The 21,829-nt window shown below is 31.7% G+C and overlaps 2 protein-coding genes across 6 annotated transcripts; one reads left to right on the plus strand and one right to left on the minus strand.

Moving 5' to 3' along the window:
* Window positions 1-2,358: 2,358 nt before the first annotated feature.
* LOC108489136 (protein DETOXIFICATION 40-like) lies at window positions 2,359-8,262 on the plus strand. The gene is made up of 7 exons (XM_017793438.2): window positions 2,359-2,803; window positions 3,078-3,709; window positions 5,862-5,918; window positions 6,090-6,328; window positions 6,474-6,592; window positions 7,368-7,454; window positions 7,943-8,262. Exons 1-7 carry the CDS (start codon window positions 2,435-2,437, stop codon window positions 8,006-8,008), a joined length of 1,569 nt encoding a protein of 522 aa, XP_017648927.1. The 5' UTR covers window positions 2,359-2,434; the 3' UTR covers window positions 8,009-8,262.
* On the minus strand, window positions 7,612-18,573 carry LOC108489135 (heat shock 70 kDa protein 16). Of its 5 annotated transcripts, none has more exons than XR_001871905.2 (11): window positions 18,272-18,573; window positions 16,693-18,024; window positions 15,777-15,989; window positions 15,520-15,612; window positions 15,357-15,419; window positions 9,993-10,193; window positions 9,297-9,443; window positions 9,093-9,221; window positions 8,877-9,007; window positions 8,565-8,792; window positions 7,612-8,035 (listed from the first exon to the last, which is right to left on the minus strand). XR_001871905.2 is itself a non-coding variant. In XM_017793437.2 (10 exons), exons 2-10 carry the CDS (start codon window positions 17,860-17,862, stop codon window positions 8,705-8,707), a joined length of 2,235 nt encoding a protein of 744 aa, XP_017648926.1. In that variant the 5' UTR covers window positions 17,863-18,024; window positions 18,272-18,573; the 3' UTR covers window positions 7,612-8,704. The 5 variants fall into 5 exon arrangements, 2 of the variants coding, with proteins under 2 accessions (XP_017648926.1, XP_052875831.1); XR_008272003.1 differs by having other exon boundaries at window positions 8,150-8,792; XR_001871906.2 differs by lacking the exon at window positions 15,357-15,419.
* Window positions 18,574-21,829: the final 3,256 nt, after the last annotated feature.

A 21,829-nucleotide genomic window follows, 5' to 3' on the forward strand; every position in this document is an offset into this window, starting at 1 on the left:
TTGGTTTTTTTAATAATTTCATTATAGGTTTTGGTTATATTTATTCTTTTTATCAATTGAATTGATCGTAAATAAAATATTTAATTTATTTATATTTATGAATAAGCTTATATATGAATCATTGATTTTCATTTTATTTATTATTTTGGTATAATGTCAAATTTTGCTGTTTTTATTTTTTATTTAGCTGTATTTGGTTCTCAATCAGTCAAATTTGATAATTTTTTAAAAGAAAATTGAGAGGATCGAAATGATGTTTTTTTAATGAGAATATTAATTAAAATATTTAAATTTTTATATACAATTGTACTCCATGTTAATTTAATTAAAAATAAATTTATGAACTTTTTATTTTTAATTTTAATTTTGATTTATTTTAATTTTTAAATTTTTATAAATTGTGAATTATTTGATGATGTGACATATAATACAAATGATATGTTAAGTTAACATGATGCGTACATAAATTACCATTTAAATTACCATGTCAACAACATTAAAAATTAATATTTGTCATCATTTCACTTAAAAAAATATTAAAAGCTAAATTTATCATTATGTCTTTTTTTTTACAACAATAATTTAAACTAAAGTTATTTCTGAAAAAATATCATCGGACCAATAAATCATAATTTAGGTTATTTAAATTTTGCTTATTGACTTATAAGAATCTTATTACAGCATGTTCCAATCACTCTAAAGGAATAAGACGTGTTACTATTTTGTTACTTAAAAGTAAGGTTTTCAGAATTAGATTAGTAGTTAAATTAATCAGTTCATCGATTTATCGGTTTAATAGATCCGATTAATTCGTATCGATTTTTGACTCAATCAGTTTAATATCCTCTAAATTGAACCCCAATCAATTCCCAATTTAATCCAATTTAACCTTGGTAATAAGCAATCAACGTTTTCACAGGCGGGTGGAGATTCACTGGACAAATTGTTGCCTTTTTACAGTTTTGGCTTTCTTTTAAGAACTATCCTTTTTTTTAATTTAAAATTAACAGTTTTTAAATATTTAAATAATTAATAATTTTATTATATGATAAATTAATTAAAAATACATTTTTATTATACTTAATATGATTAATTAAATTAAGTAATCACATAAATAATAAATAATATAATAATTTTATATAAATATAAGTTTAATTATATATTATATAAATTTTAATATAAATATTAATATGATAAAATGATTTTAATGTAAATTTTTCGTTCTAATATCATCACCACTGCTATGATCCAATCCAAACATATTTTGCCAGTAATTTTAATCTCTTTGCGATGGTAATTAATTTTATTACCATCATTATTTCTAATCTCATTGCTCATTTAAATGGAATCTAAAAGTGATACTTATATATCACTTGCAAAATCAGTACTTAATCGACTCAACCAACCTATGTTAACATCATATAAAAATAGGTAAAGTACACCCAAGGTCACTAAACAATTAGTAAGTTTACGTTTTAGTCACTCAACTTTAAAAAGTTACAAAATAATCACTGAACTATTCAAAAATTTTCATTTTCAAAATATAAGTACCACATTGGACAATTTATGAAAGTATAAGTACTGTAAGAAAACACATATTGATAATTCAAGTACCACATTAAATATTTTGTGAAAATATATATACCAAATGTAATATTATCCTTAAAATATCTTTTGGATTGGATTCTGTTTGAATCTAAATTTAATTGAGACCCAATTTAGATACTTTATAAAAAAGGGAAAAAAAGAATAGGTGCTACAATAATGGCTATAAAAGGCATAATAATTTATTTGGCCCTCTAACTTTATAAAAAAAGTCATTTTAGCTCTATATTTAATTTTGTCTCTTTTAGCTATTGAACTTGCATTATTTGTCAAATCACTCCAAAATGAATGGAAAAATTAACGTTTGTTAACTTTACTAGCGTGACATCCATGTGTATATCACATTAGCAATTAATTAATTTTAAAATTTAAAATATTAAAAATAATATATTTTATTTTTAAATAATTTAAAAATTAATTAATCGTTGATATGATATTCACATTAGCAAAGGTAATAGACGTTAACTAGTCTATCTGTTTTAGGATGATTTGATAAATATTATAAGTTTAAGGACTAAAAGAGACGAAAAATTAAATAGAAAGCTAAATAAATTTTACAAAGTTGAAGGGCTAAAAATTATTATACTAAATTTAATTAAGACCCAATTTAGATACTTCATAAAAAGGTAAAAGAAAGAAAGAATAGGTGCTAAAATAATGTGTATGCCCCTTACAAGTTACAAGGTAAAAGGCACAAAGAATCACTTTATGTAATTACAAAATGATCCCTGAAAGAATATAAAGGCTGCCATTTTCCCTTAAAAGCCTGGCTAGCTTAATTAGTATCAACTATCTGAAACCATATCTACTGAAAAAAATAGAACACACCATGGATTCTCAACAGGAGCAGCTGCACCAGCCATTACAAAACTCCATGCATGGCCACCGGCCGCCGCCGCAGACACCCGAGCTGTCTTCTTCAGAATCCAGTGATGCTGGCAGTGTCTATGATGTGGACTCTAAGCTTGAAAAAGTCTTGTTAGACAACGAGCTCCCATATTTCAAGCGTCTCCGACTGGCTTTATGGATCGAACTCCGGCTGCTCTTCCACCTTGCCGGACCGGCTGTTTTCGTTTACTTGATCAACAATTTCATGTCTTTATCCACTCGTATCTATTGTGGTCACTTAGGCAACCTTGAGCTTGCAGCTGCTTCTCTTGGTAACAATGGCATACAGCTCCTCGCTTATGGCCTCATGGTATATTATATATAACCATATATATTGCACATACATACACTAGGAATTAGATTACATTTCGTTCCTTTATTAAAAAAATATCAAATTAGTCCGTGTACGTTAATTCATGTACGTTAGATTAAAGAATAAATTAATTTTTTGTTAAAAACTTCATCTAATTTTATTATTAAAAGCTGGTGTGATTGACAAAATAACAAGAAAGTTAGATTTTTACTTATATTCTTCTCCTGTTTATTTTACTAGGGTTTTTATAATTTTATTCAACTTTTTGCAGCTAGGTATGGGGAGTGCTGTAGAGACACTATGTGGACAAGCATACGGTGCTCACAGGTACTCCATGTTAGGGGTTTATCTTCAAAGATCAACCATTGTACTTACCTTAACAGGGATCCCATTAGTGTTAGTCTATGTGTTTTCAAAACCAATCATGATCTTACTAGGCGAATCCACGGCGGTGGCATCGGGGACAGCGGTTTTCGTTTACGGTTTAATCCCACAAATCTTTGCTTATGCCTTCAACTTTCCCATACAAAAATTCCTTCAATCTCAAAGCATAGTAAACCCAAGTGCTTATATCTCAGCTACTACACTCGTGGTGCACCTTGTTTTGAGTTGGTTAGCTGTGTATAAGCTCGGTTTGGGGTTAATAGGTGCATCAATGGTGTTAAGCTTATCGTGGTGGATCATTGTGGTGGCTCAAATAGTGTATATATTGAGAAGTGAAAAGTGTAAGCTAACATGGGATGGTTTGAGCTTACAAGCCTTTCATGGGTTATGGGATTTTTTCAAATTTTCAGTTGGTTCAGCTGTGATGTTGTGTTTGGAGATTTGGTACTTGCAGATATTGGTTTTGGTTGCTGGTTTGTTGGAGAACCCTGAGGTTACATTGGATTCTCTTTCTGTATGGTAAGTAAGTTTATTTTTCCCATATAATTCCTCCCCAAAAGTAATATCGGGAAATTATATTAGTTCTGATATTATATTTTGTTTCCTTTGCTTGAAAAATAAATAAATTAATTTTTGTATGTTAGATCAAAAATAAATTGGTACTTTCCATTAAAAAAATTCATCCAGTTCTACTAGTAAAAACTGACATTGCTAATAGAAAAATCAAATAGTTACATATGATGTGCCACGTGTACATCATGTTAACATATAGAAACTAATTTTTAACAATAAAAATGGACGAAATTTTAAATAAAAGAGCCAGTTTACTTTTTGATCATATAAAGATTATTTTGCCTATTGTTTGAGTAGTGGAGACAAAATACAATCTTACTTCTAATATAAGAGCCTACATTGTACTTTTACCAATTTATACTACTACTCATAATCTCACTAAAATCCTTGAATCAAAATTTACCTAATCTTTTTAGGGAGAAGTTTCTACTTTCGTTTTTATGCTTTTCGCTTAATAATATATCTCATACATTATATAGATTATAATATTTGGTATCAGAGTCAGCTCTGGATAGTTGAAACTAGCAATATGTCATTTAATATGGTAGACTCTTGTTCAAATAAAAAAATATCATGGTTCTAGATAAGAGTCATAAATCTCAACTCGGTTATTGACAAAAAAAATCTCATTAGTTATATACTAGAGTTGTTTTGAGATATAGTTAGAGATGACAAAAAAAAACCCCAAACCCGACTTAATTCGATAGGGCCAATTTTAAAAAATTGACTTTTGAGATGGGTCTAATTTTTCAATAGATTAGAAAAACTTACCTAGAGATATTACCAAAATACCCCTTATATGTAATATTAGTTTAAATATATATAATAATGAAATTTATATTAAGATTTGTTCTAACATAAATATACTTTATGGTATGTCTCATATTTAGACTTAAATTTTTTTTCTTGAAAAAGCTTTGGAATAATGGTATGTCTCGTATTTCAATATTGGTCCATGCAATTCGTGCAAATTTTAGATTAATTTATTATTATTACTACTACTATGTGGTCTTAATTAATTAATTAATTAATATTAGGGTTAGAAGCATAAAGTAGATGAAATGTAGTGTATCAACGTCTCAAGGGAAAAAGGTGAAATATTAAAGGGAATAAATGCTTGCAAAGTGCATATATATGGTTCCAATGAAAGTGGAGTTGGGGGTCATTCGTGAAACACGCCATAATCCTTTTTGCTTAGTTATTCTTTCTAATTTTAGCTTTTGCTTTTACTTTTTTTTAATGCTTCCTCTAATTAAATCTAATTTAATTTATTTATAAAAAGTTAGTCATTTAAATCATTTTAATTTTAAGGGTAAACTATTAAAATAGTCATTTATGTTTGAAATATTATGTTTTAGTCACTTACGTTAATGTGTTATAACATTTTAGTCATAATGGTGTAACGGTAAGTTGACGTAGTACGTTAAATCATCATTTTAAACAAAAATTTTAGGTTAAATTATACAATTGCTCCTCATATTTTTTTTGTTTTGAACAAAAAATTTCTTTTATGTTCTTTTAACTTTCCTTTTTCTTTTTCTTTTTTCATTCTCTTTTACTTCTCCCTCTATTTTTCTCTTTTCTTTATCTCTTTTTAATGTAAAAGAAAAAATCAAATTGCTCAAAACAAAAAAAAATTAGGGACCAATTGTATAATTTAACCTAAAATTTTTATTTGAAATGATGATTTAACGTACCACATCAGCTTAGCGTTACACCGTTAATGACAATTAACACTCAGTGACTAAAATTTAACTTGAGAGAAACAAAAGTGACTATTTTAACAGTTTACTCTAATTTTAACTTAAACTTAAAATTGATTGTAACGAATAAATGATTTAATTCTTAAAATAATTCACATTCGAATTTATCCTAATACTCAGAGTTTCAAACATAGAATAATTATAAACCAAAAATAACTCAAAAATTTTAAATAAAAATTAATATGATCCAAATTTATCCGATGCAAAACTAGCCTATTCCACCATAACATCCTGATTAAATTCTACTTATTTTCTCGAAAGATGCCCCCTTTTTTTGTACTTCCTAGCAAATATATATTACCATGAATTTATTGATGTTGGTTGAAATGGTGCAGCATGGGTATATCCAGCTTGTTGATGATGATTTCGATTGGGTTCAATGCAGCTGCAAGGTTTGTCACTTTCACTAGTTTTACTCCGGTTAAATTGCAGTTTTGGTCGTTCTACTATATTAAAATTCAGAATTCAACCTTTATAATATCATTAGAAATCAAAATAATTAAGATTATTATCCATTCGAGTTAAAATGCTAATTTGAATTTTTATGTTTTTCCCTAAATCAGTGTTAGGGTGAGCAATGAGCTTGGAGCTGGGAATCCCAAATCGGCAGCATTTACAGTTAAAATTGTCACTTTGGTTTCGTTAACCATTGCTGTAGCGGAAGCTGTCGTTGTTTTAGCTTTACGCCATGTAATAAGCTATGTATTTACGGAAGGTGAGACTGTGGCTGAGGCAGTGTCGGAACTATGCCCATTCTTGGCCGTCACTCTTATTCTTAATGGGGTTCAACCTGTCTTGTCTGGTAAGCAACTTTTTTTTGGGTTATGTAGCGCTGTTAATTACTCTAATTGGCTTACGTAGCGCTGTTATTTGTTGCAATTAAAGTAATGATATGAAGTTTTTTAAAACCAAATTATGTTTATGATTTGATTGAATTGCATTTACAGGGGTGGCTGTTGGGTGTGGATGGCAAACATTTGTAGCGTATGTAAATGTGGGATGCTACTACGTTGTAGGGATCCCACTGGGCCGTCTTTTAGGCTTTAAATACCACCTTGGGGCAAAGGTAAAAATCGCGTTAACATCTAAATTGGCCCCTAAATTTTATCCTTTCTCTTATGTTGGTACATCTTTTCAGAAATAGTACATAAACTATCGATATTGTCCTATTTTGCCTCAAAGGCGTCTCGCATCCAAGAAGAACATGCCACGTTCTTATTGGTTGAAATTGGCTGGGACAAAATTGATAGCTTAATTACCACTTCTGACCAATATCGAGAAAAAGTTAAAGTTTAGGGGACCATTTTATTAATTGTAAAAAGATTAACCAGAAAACTAATATTAATTTGTGGATTAAATCACTTTTTAGGACTTGAACTTAACAAATATTCCCACATTGGAGCCTGAACTTTTTTTTGTCCAAGTTCATCTTTGAACTTGACAATTGTTCCCACATGATGGCTTGAACTTCTATTTGTCCAAGTTAATCCCTGTACTTGATAATTGTTCTCACATTAGGGCCTAAACTTTTTTTTTATCCATGTTAATCTCTCATATTTTCTTTAAAACCCTAAAATTCAAACCCCAATATGGGAACAATTCTCAAGTTCAATGACTAACTTGGACAAAAAAAAAGTTCAAGCCCCATTGTGAAAACAATTGCCTAGTTCAAGCCCTATTATGGGAACAATTACCTAGTTTAGGGACTACCTTGGACAAAAAAAAAAAATTCAAGCCCCAATATGGAAATTGTTACCAAGTTCAAACCCCAAATAGTGATTTAACCCATAATTTGTGAAAAGGACTTGCCCTAAACCTAAGGTATTTGACTCCTCCAACAGGGAATATGGTCTGGGATGATTGGAGGAACATTAATGCAAACCCTCATTCTATTGTGGGTGACATTTAGAACAGATTGGAACAACGAGGCAAGTAGTCCTTTTCAAACCTTTGTTCAATTTTTGCAGCTAAATTATAATTATTTATCACCCATCTATATTCAAATTTGAGATTTAGTCATTATAATTTAATTAGTTAATCGAAATAAATAACCTCTAACTATTCCGGTTAAAATGTAAATGTCAATTTTTCTTACAAACATTCTTTCCAACAAAAACAACAAAAACTTATAGACGTCAGTTAGCATGACAAGTTGAAATGACAGTTTTCAAGGAGAAAAAATCAACATCAGTATTTTAACCGAAATACTGAACTTCATTAACTATTTAGACCAACTAAATCTCAAATTTAAGCATAGTAGAGGAACCAAAATCATAATTTGACATAATTTTTGTAACCTAGAGGGCATTCAACGAAGTTTTCATCTATATTAAGTTCTTAATTAACACCCTATATGGGGCATTAATTCTCAAAGCGGAAAAGATGGAAGCATTGATGAGCTTACTGAAATTTTCAGGTGGAGACAGCAAAGAAGCGGTTAGACAAATGGGAAGACAAGAGGGAGACTCTTCTCAAGAACTAATTATTGAAGGGATTATTAAGCTTTTGCCTGCATATGCATCAAAAAAATGAAGAAATTAAGGAATCGATTGACCCACCACAATAAGCTAAAATGCTAATGCAATTGCATTTTGCTCATACTACTATCAAATGGTTTGCTTACTGGTAAGATGTTCAAAGGGCTATATAAGCCTTGAATATGGTTGTCGCTTGAACTCACAGGTGAGAATGTAGAACCCTAGAGTTTGATTGATTACATAAAACATAAAATAAGCTTCCCAATGTGCTCTAATTGTGCTTATTGCTCAAGAAAACAATATACAAAGTAATGCTAATCCAAGTTGAAGCTCATACTACTAAGTTAAAATTGTGTCTGAGAGAAAGCGGAGAGACATTAAGATTTCTGTTCACTATAGTAGTTAGCTCCTTTAAATGACGAAAACAACCGAAAGGTTTAGAACTAAAAGGGGATAATGTGAAATGTAAGGTACGGCTAATAACGAAAATCATAAGTGTTAATCAAACAAACATCAAGTATTAAAACGAAAAAAAAAAAAAAGGAAACAATCTGTGCTCACCTTGAGCAATGATGTCTGAAAGCCCAAACAATTTTGTATCAGTCAGTATAAATCTTCATATTTCGAACGACAGTTGATTTGGTTGATTTTGAGTTTGCTGGTATTTGGTGTGATAAATTATATGCGTATCAGCATCGATCTTACTGCATGCCATCTGATTTGTCTCCTTGATCTGTTACATTCATATCATCCCGAGAAGCATTGGATCTTATCATATATTTGCATGTCCTGAACATAAATGACTCAAAATCATCAGATATTTAAAAAGATGCTACAAGAAAAAGAAAAATATTAGTAGCATTAGACTATTACGCTTCAAGAGCCTCCATTTTTCTCTTGATCTCACATGACCAAATCATTGGATCAACATCTTTGGGCAAGGAGTCTTGTTGTTGGGATTTCTCTTGTAACCACCTCTCTGCTTTATTACACTCATCAGTAACCTGCAAAGGGAGAAGACACAAGTGTTTAACCAATGAACTAGCAATATCAATGAATTGAGCCAATTGAACATCAACAATCATATACCGCATCTTTCTTAATGGATGAAAGTGATGCTGCAGCCTTCCAATAATCTTCAATACACTTTAGCAGATCCTTTGCTGCTTGTACCCGAGCTTCTTCATCTTTATAACGATTTTCGATAGGGTCAACAAGCTTTAAAATTCAAATCAATTAGTTGGTTTTATTACAGAGCTGAACTGGGGTAAATAGATGCCAAGTTATAGCTACCTTTTTTAAATCCTCAAGCTTCTCTACATAAACATTTTCAGTTTCATCCATCCCGTCCTCATAAAGCCAATCTTCTGTCTGCTGAAGTTTTCTAGATATCTCTTCCCTATCTGACTCATTTGCAAAGCTTCGATATGCATTTAAAATCTATGCACACAATTGTGTTACTCTAATATGTAGCAGAACTTTAAGAAACGGAAAATGAACATAATCTACTACACCTCAGAATATGTCAGAAATTAAGATTATTTTATAAGAATATGCAGATTAAGATTAGATGGCAATCACCAAAAGGCTCTTGCTAGGCCTATTAGATGACATGAATATATCATATTCTGCAATTACTATTCATGATAAATCATCCAATCATATGATGTAGCAATTTCCAATACATTGAAAATCATCAAATTAGCTACCCAATACTGCATTTAATATAAAAGTATTACCATCTATAGTAACTTAACTAATCTTAAAAGGCAGGAGGGTGCATCCATCTTTTAACAAAAAGCAAACTTATTCTTAAGACTGACTTAAAAGTTAAAAGCACAAGCTGCGTTTATACTTCTAGACACAGGGTTTGAATTACAGAAAAATTGAATTTCCCTCTTATAAAATCATTATGTGAAAGGAACCATGTGAAATTCTTTAGTTGTAAGTGGAAAATAAAGCTATTATCATTTTAAGCCAAAGCAATACCTTATCACGCATCTCATAAACGTAAGACTCAAGGGCATTTTTCTTATCTTTGGTTTGCTCCATCTTCAAGTCCTGTTGCATCAACCAACGTTCTTTCTCTTCAGCTTTAGCAATCTCGTCCCTTTTCATTCCATCACAGACACTCTCACTAATAGGGATTTCCAACCTTTTTACAGCTTTTCCTCTTCTTGCTACACCAGCCTGCACAAGAATACTGAATTTAACATCAACGCTCTTCAATTGGTATATTTGAATTTTCGTCCAAATATCCTCAATGACATTGTCAAGAATCAAGACACAATAGATATAGGCATTGGCAGAACATCTTACTGAGGCACTCCACAAGAGGATAACTGCAAACAAATTAGCCTAAGGTTTCCTAACCATTTGTTATTTATTTCAATTCTGAATTGAGAGCAAACAGTAAAAGCAAGGATTTCACTGCTCTCCTCGTTCTTCTCATTTATATCTATTTTTCCTGAAATGTGATAACAACAACAAAAATGCAGATGGAGGAAGAAGTCAAAGTGGGCAGTACTTCAACTGAAACTTACACCAGGACAAGATGGAGGTTCTGATTGTGAATTATCACTGACTTGAGCAATATTTTTGTAGAAATCAGAGTATTTTTTATACTAAATAGAACATAAATCAGAGTTTTTATATACAACCTATGACACTACTTTAGGAAACTCTAAGTTAGGAAAGATACTAAATAGGAGATATGATCCCTTAAAATAAGGGATTTTAATAAAAAAAATATCTACAAAATATTCCTAAAATATTTACAGAATATTCCTACACTCCCCCTCAAGTTGGAGAATATACATATAATCCCAGCTTGAATAGGAATTTATTGAACACAGGTTTTGGCAAAGCCTTGGTAAGAATGTCTGCAATCTGTCCTTCTGAAGGAATGTAAGAAAGAGTGGCTGTCTTTTTGTTGACTTGATCAGCAATAAAATGCCTATCAATTTCAACATGCTTTGTTCGGTCATGTTGAATGGGTTCTTGGCAATCTGAATGGCGATTGATTATCACACAAAACTTCAAAGTGATCCTCCGATTTGTGCCAAGTTCTTTTAGTAATTTAAGTAGCCAAATTCCTTCAGATATCCCCAAAGCTAGTGCTCTAAATTCAGCTTCAGCACTACTTCTTGAAACAACAGATTGTTTCTTACTTCTCCAAGTTGTAAGGTTACCCCAAACAAAAGTGCAGTACCCACTAGTGGATCTTCTTTCGGTGAGATCTCTAGCCAACTAGAGTCTGTAAAAATCTTAACAGATTCATCTTGTGTCTTCTTAAACATTAAGCCGTGTCCGGAGTTTTCTTCAAGTACTTGAGAATTCTATTTGTTTGCTGCCATATGCTCTTCAAGAGGATTAGTCATGTGTTGACTTATCACATTTACGGAAAAGCTATATCTGGCCTTGTCAAGGATAAGTAGATTAGTTTCCCAACTAACCTTTGAAATTTCTCTCTGTCTACTAAGGACTCATCTTCTTTATTGAATCTCAAGTTTGCCTCCATTGGTGTATCACCGCTTACGACCAAGAAAACCAGTTTCTTTGAGTAAATCAAGTACATACTTTCTCGGTTGATCACAAGTCCTTCTTTTGATCTTGCCACCTCCATTCCTAGGAAATACCTTAGCTTTCCCAAGTCCTTGGTTTGAATTCCTGTTTAACAACTTCTTCAAATTGCTAATCTCTTCCTCATCATCTCCAAGAAGAATGATGTCATCCACATACACAATTAGGATAGCTTTCTTATTTGTAGAAGTTACCTTGATGAAAAGCGTATGATCGGCAAGGGATCGCTTGTAGCCATTTTGAAGAATGACTTTAGTGAACCTCTCGAACCAAGCTCGGGTGATTGTTTTAACCCAGTATAGAGACTTGTTGAGCTTGCAAACCTTGTTGCTACCTTCAATAGACTTTGAGCAGTGGCAATTGCATATAGACTTCTTCCTCAAGCTTGCCATTAAGAAATGCGTTTTTTACATCAAGTTGGTGTAATTTCCAATCGCAATTTACAGCCAAACTTAGGAGTACTCGAATAGTGTTAAGCTTTGCCACAGGTGCAAAAGTTTCTGTGAAGTCTATCCCATATGTTTGCGTGAAACCTCTGGCCACTAGTCTAGCTTTGTATCGTTGGATACTGCCATTGGAGTTATACTTTACAGCAAAGATCCATTTACAGCCGACAGCCTTTTTTCCTTGAGGAAGGTCTGTAATGGTCCAAGTAGCATTTTTCTCTAGTGCACAAATTTCCTCTTCAACAGCCCTTCTCCATTTTGGATCCTTTAGAGCTTCACTATGCTTGTGGGAACTCGTCCTTTATCCAAAGTTCTGTAAATGCTTGAAAAGACGGCATCAATGAATTATAACCATAAATTTTTCAATAGGATGCTTGGTGCAATTGTCTAACCCCTTTTCTAATAGCAATAGGAAAGTCATCTAGAGTAGTGGACTTCTTGATTTCTTCTTCCATTTCGCAATGGACCCAAATCCAATTCTCGGCAAGAATCAGTTGCAAAACAGTCTCGGGGATATGTCTTCTTTTCTTGTGTAGACACGAAGTTGTTTGGGTGGTGGTGTTTTTGAAGACATCAATTGGAGTAGGTGTATTTTCAGGAAGAGTGTTTAAAGTGGGTGTAGGTGAATTAGTCATAGGTACTACAGGAGAATCAATGGGAGCATTCACAGGTGATAGATCTGCAGGTAATGGCGAACAAAATGGCAATTCTGAAGGTTGAGAATGAAGATTAGGAGGAGATACTGTTGTGGTGAAAATCACTCCATGTTTCCCACAATTTCAGCTGAGTGAAATAGGAATCTGCTCATTAAATGTTATATCCATAGTGGTGAAAAATCGTTTAGAAGGAGGATGATAGCATTTATAACCCTTCTTAAGTGAAGAATACCCAACCAATACACATTTTAAAGACTTAGGATCTAACTTGGACTTATTAGGAGCAATATTTTGGATAAAAACAGTGCAGCCAAAAATTTTAAGTGGCGAATGGAGGAGATAGGCTTAAAATGAGGAAAGTCTGCAAAAATATAGATTGAGGCGTTTGAAATTTTAAAACCTTACTAGGCATCCGGTTGATTAAATATGTGGCGATTAATAAGGCTTCCCCACAAATATTTAGGAACATTAGTGGTAAATAGAAGAGAACGAGTAACTTCAAGAAGGTGCCTATTTTTCTTTCGGCAATGCCGCTTTTGTGTGGGGTTCCAACACAAGAACTAATCTGAACTATGCCTTTTTCCTTAAAAAATCACCTAAAGACCTAGCAAAAATTCACGCCATTATCGATTTAAAGAGCTGGATTTTAGACCCAAATTGAGTGAGAACCATGTTATAAAATTGCACAAAAACACTAGCAGTTTCAGATTTATCTTTCAGCAAATAAGTCCAAGTTATCCTACTGTGATCATCAATAAAAGTGATAAACCACTTACAATTATCAGCATTCTTCACCCGAGAAGGGCCCCAAATATCACTATGGATCAAAGCAAAAGGGTAAGAAGGCTTGTATGTAGAAGGAAAATAAGATGATTTAGTATGTTTGGCAAGAGAGCAAACTTTGCAAGAAAAAGAATTAGGCCTTTTATTAATGAATAGAGCAGGAAACAATTTTGCAAGGTATTGGAAACTAGGATGGCCTAAACGAAAGTGCCATAACATAACAGTATCAACTTTTCCTAAAGCGGTAAATGACTTGGAGATCTCGATTTTAGGAGAGGTAGGGAGGATGTAGAGACCATTATGCAAGCTGGCCTTACCAATCATCTTCTTCGAGTTCAGTGCCTGCAAAGTACAATCACGATCATTAAAAATTACAGAGCAGTGCAAGTCTGTGGACAATTTACTAACAGAGATGAGATTGCACGCCATTTGGTACAAAGAGAACATTTTAAGTGCAATCTGTTCATTGAGAATAACGATTGCCATGTCCTCTATTTTGCACAAGGTACCATCACCGCTTTTGACACTTTACCAAAGGTATGGAAAAATTGTGAAACAATGCCTTGTTACCGATCCATATGATCCAGTAGCACGAATCGAGGATCCAATTAGGAGTCAACTGGGAGGAGAAAATGCAGAGAAGAAAGGTTACCTTCGGATCTTTTATGACCAGATTACCTCACAAGACCCTTGAAACTTTCCAAATAGTTTTGAAGTTCAGCAATCTGTTCTTTAGTGAAACTAGTGATGAGGTGGCAACAAGGCTTGATTTATTATCTTGAGAGTGCTTGGACTTCCATCCGAGGCTTACCATGAAGCTTCCAACACTTCTCCTTAGAGTGGCGGGCTTTTGCAATGATCACACCAAGGTCTCCCCGTTTGGAAGAGGAGATGATTGATGGGTCGATGAAGGCGATCTTCGAAGTGGAAGATGGTTCATCGACAACATCACACACCTTCGGCTTTCTTCCTTCTTGACCATAGAAAGCCTCTCGAAGGGAGGGAAGAGGAGAAATAGCCAGGACCTCCGCGAACCTCGTCCGAGTTCTTATTTAAGCCTTGGAGAAATTGAAAAGTCTTCGTTGAGTAACAATTTGCTTGATAAAGAGCAGCATCTCTTGGATCTACCCAATCATAATGTGCATACAAATCTAATTGTTGCCAAAGAGCGATAAGGGTATTGTAGTAGAGAGTAACAGCATGGTTCCTTGTTTAAGAGTGGTGCTTGATCTTCAACATGATATAATTCAGCAATGTTATCCGTGCTAGAGTAGGTTTCATGGACTGCACTCCAAATTTCAGCGGTGTGGTGTAAAGAAGAAAGTTTACCTTATACTGGGGTCATGGAATGAAGGAGCCAAGTCATAACGACCATTGTCACGCATCCACTTAGCAAAACCAGCATCGATCCACAAGAAGCTTCTTGATTTCACCATGCGTAGTCCAATCTTTCTCTGCCCAAGAGAAAATCTTAACCGATTGGGACCATTCAAGAAAATTGTTGCCATTCAATCGATGGCGGTGATAGTCGACCCAGATTTAATCGATGGAGCATCGAACTAGAAAAATTTTCGGATTTGAAGTAATCTCAAAGTAGGAGAAGGAGTTTGGGACATGGTCTAGGTTGAAAAAGAAATCGTAACCTAAGTGATACCATGTAGAAATCGAGTATTTTTATACTAAATAGAACATAAATCGAGTTTTTATATACAACCTATGACACTACTTTAGGAAACTCTAAGTTAGGAAAGATACTAAATAGGAGATATGATCCCTTAAAATAAGGGATTTTAATAAAAAAAAATATCTACAAAATATTCCTAAAATATTTACAGAATATTCCTACAATTTTCTACAGAAGATATCCGATCAGATTTGTCCTCTACCTGTTCTGAAGTCAAATGAGGATCATTGGTTGTCACAGAGTTATCCAGTTGATCCTCTATTAGCTGATGCAATAAAATTTGGAGTTCACCACAGTTAATTTACTTGGGAAATGACTAAAGGCCAATATGATACAACATTAATAGAAAAAAAATTCATATTTACCACAGCTGAATCCAATTTCACAATTCCATGAAGATTTAGCTGAACTCTGACCTTCACTTTAGCCATATTTGTGTGGCATTGGATAGGCCCAATCTACAGAAACGTTAAATCATAATTCCAAGAGTGTTTTAACAATGAAAAAAAAAACTAAACATTCGTAACACTAAATCAAAAGTTAAAATAGAAAAACCGTTAACAAAAAAATTACAAATCGCGACATGTCTACAAGAAGAAGCATGCAAATATAGTTATCATACCGTGAAAGTATTAATTTGAGGAGATAATTTGGAAGGTAACTCATTTGAATTGACATAGAATGCTTCCATATTGAACATATTAGTTCTATGCAAAGTAAGAATCTTAACACTTGGAAATGGGTGCCCTTTTGGGAAAAGCACACCATTCGAAAGAGTGCAAACTGGACCTTTGTCAGATAAGAATCCAATAGATAAAGGAAGAGAATCTTGGACCTACAAGAGAAAACATATGACAAATGTTATAGCTTTGTATAGGAAATAACCCAATTAAGCACCAGCATGCATACAGATGCAAGTATCTAAATGGAACTCCTCCTTTTTGTTCATTGGTACCCACAAAACACTGGGCAAGGAAAAACCTCAGTGATACCTGAACTTACTATTCCTTTTCTTTCTAATACTGGGGCTAAGAGGTTAGAGATGACCTCCTATAGATATTCAATTAGTAAAGTAGCTCATCTTTCAAAAAACATAATAGTGAAGTTACCCCTAGAAAGCTCCAACCTCCTGGACAGGCTTGAAGAACCAATAGTAATCATTCCTATAACAGTACAGCCAGAAGAAATCCAGCACAATGGAAAATAGTGCAAAGCAAACAGAAATTGAGGTTTGCATAAACATTAATAGAAATAAACAGTATTCATCTACATAACACATTTCATTCTCACACATCAAAGAATTTCACCCAAAAGATGAAAAAGGAAGAAATTTAAGCATCAAGATATAATTGTATCACTCAGATGAGTGAGAGAGTGTGCTTAAATAAGAAAAATGTGACAGAACTTGGGAAAGGATTTTTCTTTCCCAGATCAAGGAAAACCAGTTTATTTTATAATACAAAATAAATGGATTTGATTCAGAAGTAAAAGCTCAATCTAACAGTGTGCCAAAAGCAACAATGTGTGGAAACACAAACCTCATACTCTCTGACACGGAATATTGGACTAAGCATTGCACACTGAAGAGCACAACCACGAGCCACACACTCACTAGCATTTATTGTCCGGCTGGGCTCCCGGTTAAATATAGAAGCTAAAATCCGTGTAATAGCCGGAATTCGAGACCCTGATCCAACAAGCTCAACTGAATTGATTTTATCCAGAGTCAAACCAGAATCAGCCAAAACCTTGCGACAAGGAACAGTAATCCTTTCCAACAAATCAGAAGACAACTTCTCAAACTCCTCCCTCTTGATTAAACCCCTAACATCTTTCTCATCCATCAAGCACTCTATATTAAGTGGTGCTTCCGCATTAGCACTCAAGACCTTCTTCAGCTTCTCACATGATGCCCTCAACCTAACAGATGCCTTTATATTTGTAAAAACATCAATGTTATACCGCTCCTTAAATTGGGATGCAAAGTGATTGAACAGAACTTCATCAAAATCTCTTCCTCCCAAGCTACAATCAAAAGCATGAGAAATGATTTTCATTTGTCCAGTCTCAAATAATGCAATACAGATCTGTGTGTCACAGTGACCAATATCCACAAAGACAGTATAAACTGGACTAGAGTTAGAGATATCAGTCTTGTAAATTCCGTATCCAAGGGCAGTGGCAGTACAATCGTGCAACAATCTCAACGGTTTCAACCCAGCAATCGCCGCTGCATCCAAATAAGCACGCCTCTGTAAATCAGTGAAGTAGGATGGAATTCCAATTACACATTCCGAAACAGGCATTTCCAAATTCTTCTCAGCTATCTGCTTTAAATGTGAAAGCAACATCCCCAAAATCTGTATAGGTGTAAATTCATGAACCTCTCCCATAAACTGTAACCGGATCAAAATTCCGCCATCAGGGCTTTCAAATGTTTCAAAAGGGAACAACTTAAGTTCTTTCTCCAAACCAGGTTCATTAAACTTCCTACCAATCAATCTCTTAACCTGCAAAATAGTGGACCTAGGATTCATTGTTGCAGAAGCAGCTCCAGCTGAGCCAATGAACCTTTGTTTCTCACCAAACGAAACAGCAGCAGGTGTCTCACGCTTCGATTCTTCATTCAACAACACATCAATACTACGTTGCTTAGCAACTGCAATAATGCAGTTCTCGTTCCCGATATCTAATCCTACCACACTCATTCTTTCCTACTAAATTCAAACAATAAGACAAATTTTTCCAACAATTATACCCGCATTTATCAAAATTTTCAAAATTTCTTATCCCTAAACAACTACGTCAACTTTCTCTAGCTCAAAAAGTAACCAAAAAAGCTTCAAGTCTCCATAACAAAATCAAAACACCTAAAAATAATTAAAATTAAGTCAATCAACCTAATATTTGAATCAACTCTTATCATAGCTAAATGCACTTAACTTTTAAAAAATGAAACTAAAATAACGATTTTTGTTAGTAAAGTATAAACGTGAGCTTAAATGAGGTTAAGCTTCTATACTTAAATAAATTCAAAGCTCCATTATTATTATTTCTTTCTTTCTTCCTGCATTTGTGTTGAGAATCAAACGGATAATAGAAGAAATCGAGAGATACCTGCTGAAAATTGAAATGTAAGGAAGCAAAAGAATATTGGGGGGACTGTTTGGCCTTTAGGGATCGAAAGTTTGCGATGATCGATCTCTTTTCTCTGTTTTATGAACAAAGTAAATGAAATTTTAAGAACATATTTACAAGTAAAAGCTTTTCCGATTGAACGGAAAAATGTTTGGCTGTTTGAATTGAGAAAACGTGTGTTTTTTTCTTTTTCTCCCAACGTGGTTGTAAATAAGGGCGTGACGAACAGTACTAATAAGAAAGTAAGCATTCACCCAAACCCTTGATTTGTAAAAATTTAATATCTTAAATTTGTTTTATTTAAGTATAGATTAATTAAAACTTTTTTCTTTTGGGGAAACTTAAAAAAAAATAAAAAATCTCCGCTTTGAGTTAGGTATCACCCCACATTTTTTTTCGGACCATTAATTCTCTATTTCTTTCTTCTCATTTACTACATGTATTTTTTTTCCTTAGTTTGTTGATTTATTTTGCGGGTATCGTTGTTATTTTCACAAATTGTAATGGAGATATGACAATGCCTATTATCGTTGAAACACCACCGATCACCAATAATTTTTTTAAACTAGGTTGCTCTTCGTTGGCATCTCCATTTGTCATATTGTTTTGTTTTTTCATTATTTAATAAGTTCGCACATTTAAAAAATTTTGTCTACTTTTGTAGTATGTTTTTTAATCTTTCTTTTGCAAATAATTTTAGGGTTAGTTTTTATCATCGTTCTCTCTAGTTTGGTAGATGATTTATACCCACCGCTTTAGATCATTGAAGCTAATTTTCTTATTGTATTAAATGCTTGCAATCATTTTATATAAGTTGTGCTTGAGTTATGACCCCCGAATTATATAGTCTCGTTCATTTAACGAATTAATAAAATTTTCTTTTAACTTTTTAATTCAAAATCATAATTAAAATAATCTAAATTTGAAATAATTATGATTCAATATCTTACCCACAAAACTTTAAATTCCAAATTTGAATAATTTGAACTCAAAATAATTTAAATCCAAAACCATTCTAATAGAAAAATAACTTTAAATTTTAAACTCGAATTAACTTGATTCATATGGTTCTTATATTATTAAAAAGAATCAAATGAGAGGCTAATTTGATCCCATTCTCATAATAAAGAGAACTCTCAAGTATATTCATCAATTTTCTAACCCTAAAGTTAAAAATTATTAGGTCTACTTTAGTACACAAACTAAGCAACTATACATAACCCGTCGTAACCTTTAGTTAAGAGTATAAAATATGCTTAAACATATTCAAATTCACAAGCTCCTACATTAATAATATTTTTGATACTAATCGAACTAAGACTCAATTCACGTTTTAATATTCAACTTAAATATTATAAAATTTTAATAAAATGACACTTAAAAATTATGTGTCGAAGTAAATGTAGTAAGACGACACAATCTGGATCATATTAACTTAAAACAAATTTCATTTAATTTGTTGATTGAAAACATTTTTTTTTTCTTTTCTTTCTTATTTATAATTAAAAAGTCCATATCATCAACCAGAGAGTAGACCAAGCAGTGAATCCATGCTCACCTTCGGCTCAAAAACAAAGCCTTCAGAATTTTGGGCAATAGCCTATTGCCAATAACCTAGAATTAGCCCAACCATCTTGAAATTTATATCAGAATTTTGGGCTTACTGTTGCCCACAAATTTATATACATTTCAAATTTATGGAAAAATATGTTAAAATTAAAAATTAAAAATTTTATTATAAGTGTATATGTAAAAATTATGTATTTAAAATATATAAATTAATTTAAAAGTAATATATAATAAATAATAAAATATATAGTTTAAAATTAATTAATAATAACATGTGAAATATATATATGATATTAAAATAAAAAATAAATTATAAGTAATATAAAATTTAAACACATAAATATATTATATTAAAATGTATTTATTAATATATACAATTGGTGTAAATAATAAAGTGTGCATTATAAAATTAAAATATATTTAAATATTAAAATAAAATTTTGATTAAGTGGTAAATTTAAAACATTACTAATACATTTGACATGGTTCAAATACTATTAAATTTTTTTTTATTAAAAAGACTAAAATACTTTTAAATAAGAAAGTACGTCAAAGTAATTTCCTTAATCAAATTAATAATAATAATAATAATAATAATAATAATAATAATATAAATAGATGAACATAGACTCGCTACTAAAGTTGAAAACTAGAAGCTATTTTGCTTATTTTATAGACTTCTTTTAGAACTAATACAATGGACTTGACCAAATTGCCCACACTTGGAGATTAACCATTTACTAGAGTGAGGTTGGTACTCAACTAAATTTAAAATTAATTAAGTTTAATTTTAATTATCTCAACAGTATTTTTTAATTATAAAATTTATTGTGAAGTTAAAGGATAATAATTTGGATTATAGATTCGAATATTCAATTCATATATATATTTTATGGATTCGAATATTATTGTTTCAAATATTATGAATTTTGATTTATTACAAATTTACAACAGATGCAAATAAATATTCAAATATTTATTATCTAAATTTATATTATTTATTTGAATAGGACTCCGATATGATATTTATTATCTAAATTTATATTATTTATTTGAATAGGACTCCGACTTAGATATCTAAACCTATTACTTGCATAATGCTTGTATTTTGAGAATATATATATATATATATATATAAAGAATTTTAGCAGATTCAGATATTACAAAATTGGGTAATATTATACGTGAACACTTATAAAATGATGATTATGCCTAACGTGGTCCCACTCCCAAGTCCCAACCAAGTTCCTGATAGGTGTGGGGTGCATGAATATGCCAATAGAGTAAGTGATAATTTTATTGCAACTTTGAATTTATAAACCATAGAATTAGACCATCTAATGATCTTTTCTATATCCTATTCTGATTTAATATTATTTTATTATAAAAGTAATTCTAATCTTAAATATAAAGTTATTGTGACTAAAAAATTTAAAAAGTAATGATTGAAGCTCAAATTTAAATAATTTGAATAAAAAATAATTTTAACTCGAATGATTAAAAAATTAAAATGATTTGAAATTTATTTGTTTTATGAGACAAATGTCGTTATATTAATTGATATTTGAGTTTGGTTTTAATGTTTAATTTACAACTTAAAATTCTTTTTTTTATCTCAATTTAGGACATGAGTTTTTTAATTTGATACTTCAGTTTGTTTGGTCTCAATAAAGTACATATAGAGCATATCGTAAAATATTCATTGAATAGAATAATATTGTTTAATTTATATACCAAATTGAATATTAAAATCAAATTCATATATCAAATGATATATTAGCGTTGTTATAAAAATCTTTATACCATTATTATTATTATTAAAAAATAATTAGATGTAATAGTAAAATACATTGTAAACTTAATTAAGGAGAAAATATAAATTTAAATCTTAAAAATAACGTTATAGAACAAGATAGTTATCAACCTGAACCTGAATTCTCTCTCTTTAGACATCGCATTAGTCGAGGC

Source organism: Gossypium arboreum, chromosome 10, assembly GCF_025698485.1.
Source record: "Gossypium arboreum isolate Shixiya-1 chromosome 10, ASM2569848v2, whole genome shotgun sequence".
In the NCBI taxonomy this organism is placed as follows: Eukaryota; Viridiplantae; Streptophyta; class Magnoliopsida; order Malvales; family Malvaceae; genus Gossypium; species Gossypium arboreum.

What these genes read in the sequence shown, in the direction of transcription:
- LOC108489136 (XM_017793438.2), top strand. Translation starts at nt 2,435, where the DNA reads ATGGATTCTCAACAGGAGCAGCTGCACCAGCCATTACAAAACTCCATG. An exon ending in GGGTTCAATGCAGCTGCAAG is followed by an intron (nt 5,919 to 6,089) that starts GTTTGTCACTTT and finishes TCCCTAAATCAG; the next exon opens with TGTTAGGGTGAGCAATGAGC. An exon ending in AATACCACCTTGGGGCAAAG is followed by an intron (nt 6,593 to 7,367) that starts GTAAAAATCGCG and finishes CTCCTCCAACAG; the next exon opens with GGAATATGGTCTGGGATGAT.
- LOC108489135 (XM_017793437.2), bottom strand. Translation starts at nt 17,862, where the DNA reads ATGAGTGTGGTAGGATTAGATATCGGGAACGAGAACTGCATTATTGCA. An exon ending in TTTATGAGATGCGTGATAAG is followed by an intron (nt 9,444 to 9,992) that starts GTATTGCTTTGG and finishes TTGTGTGCATAG; the next exon opens with ATTTTAAATGCATATCGAAG. An exon ending in AGCTTGAGGATTTAAAAAAG is followed by an intron (nt 9,222 to 9,296) that starts GTAGCTATAACT and finishes TGAATTTTAAAG; the next exon opens with CTTGTTGACCCTATCGAAAA.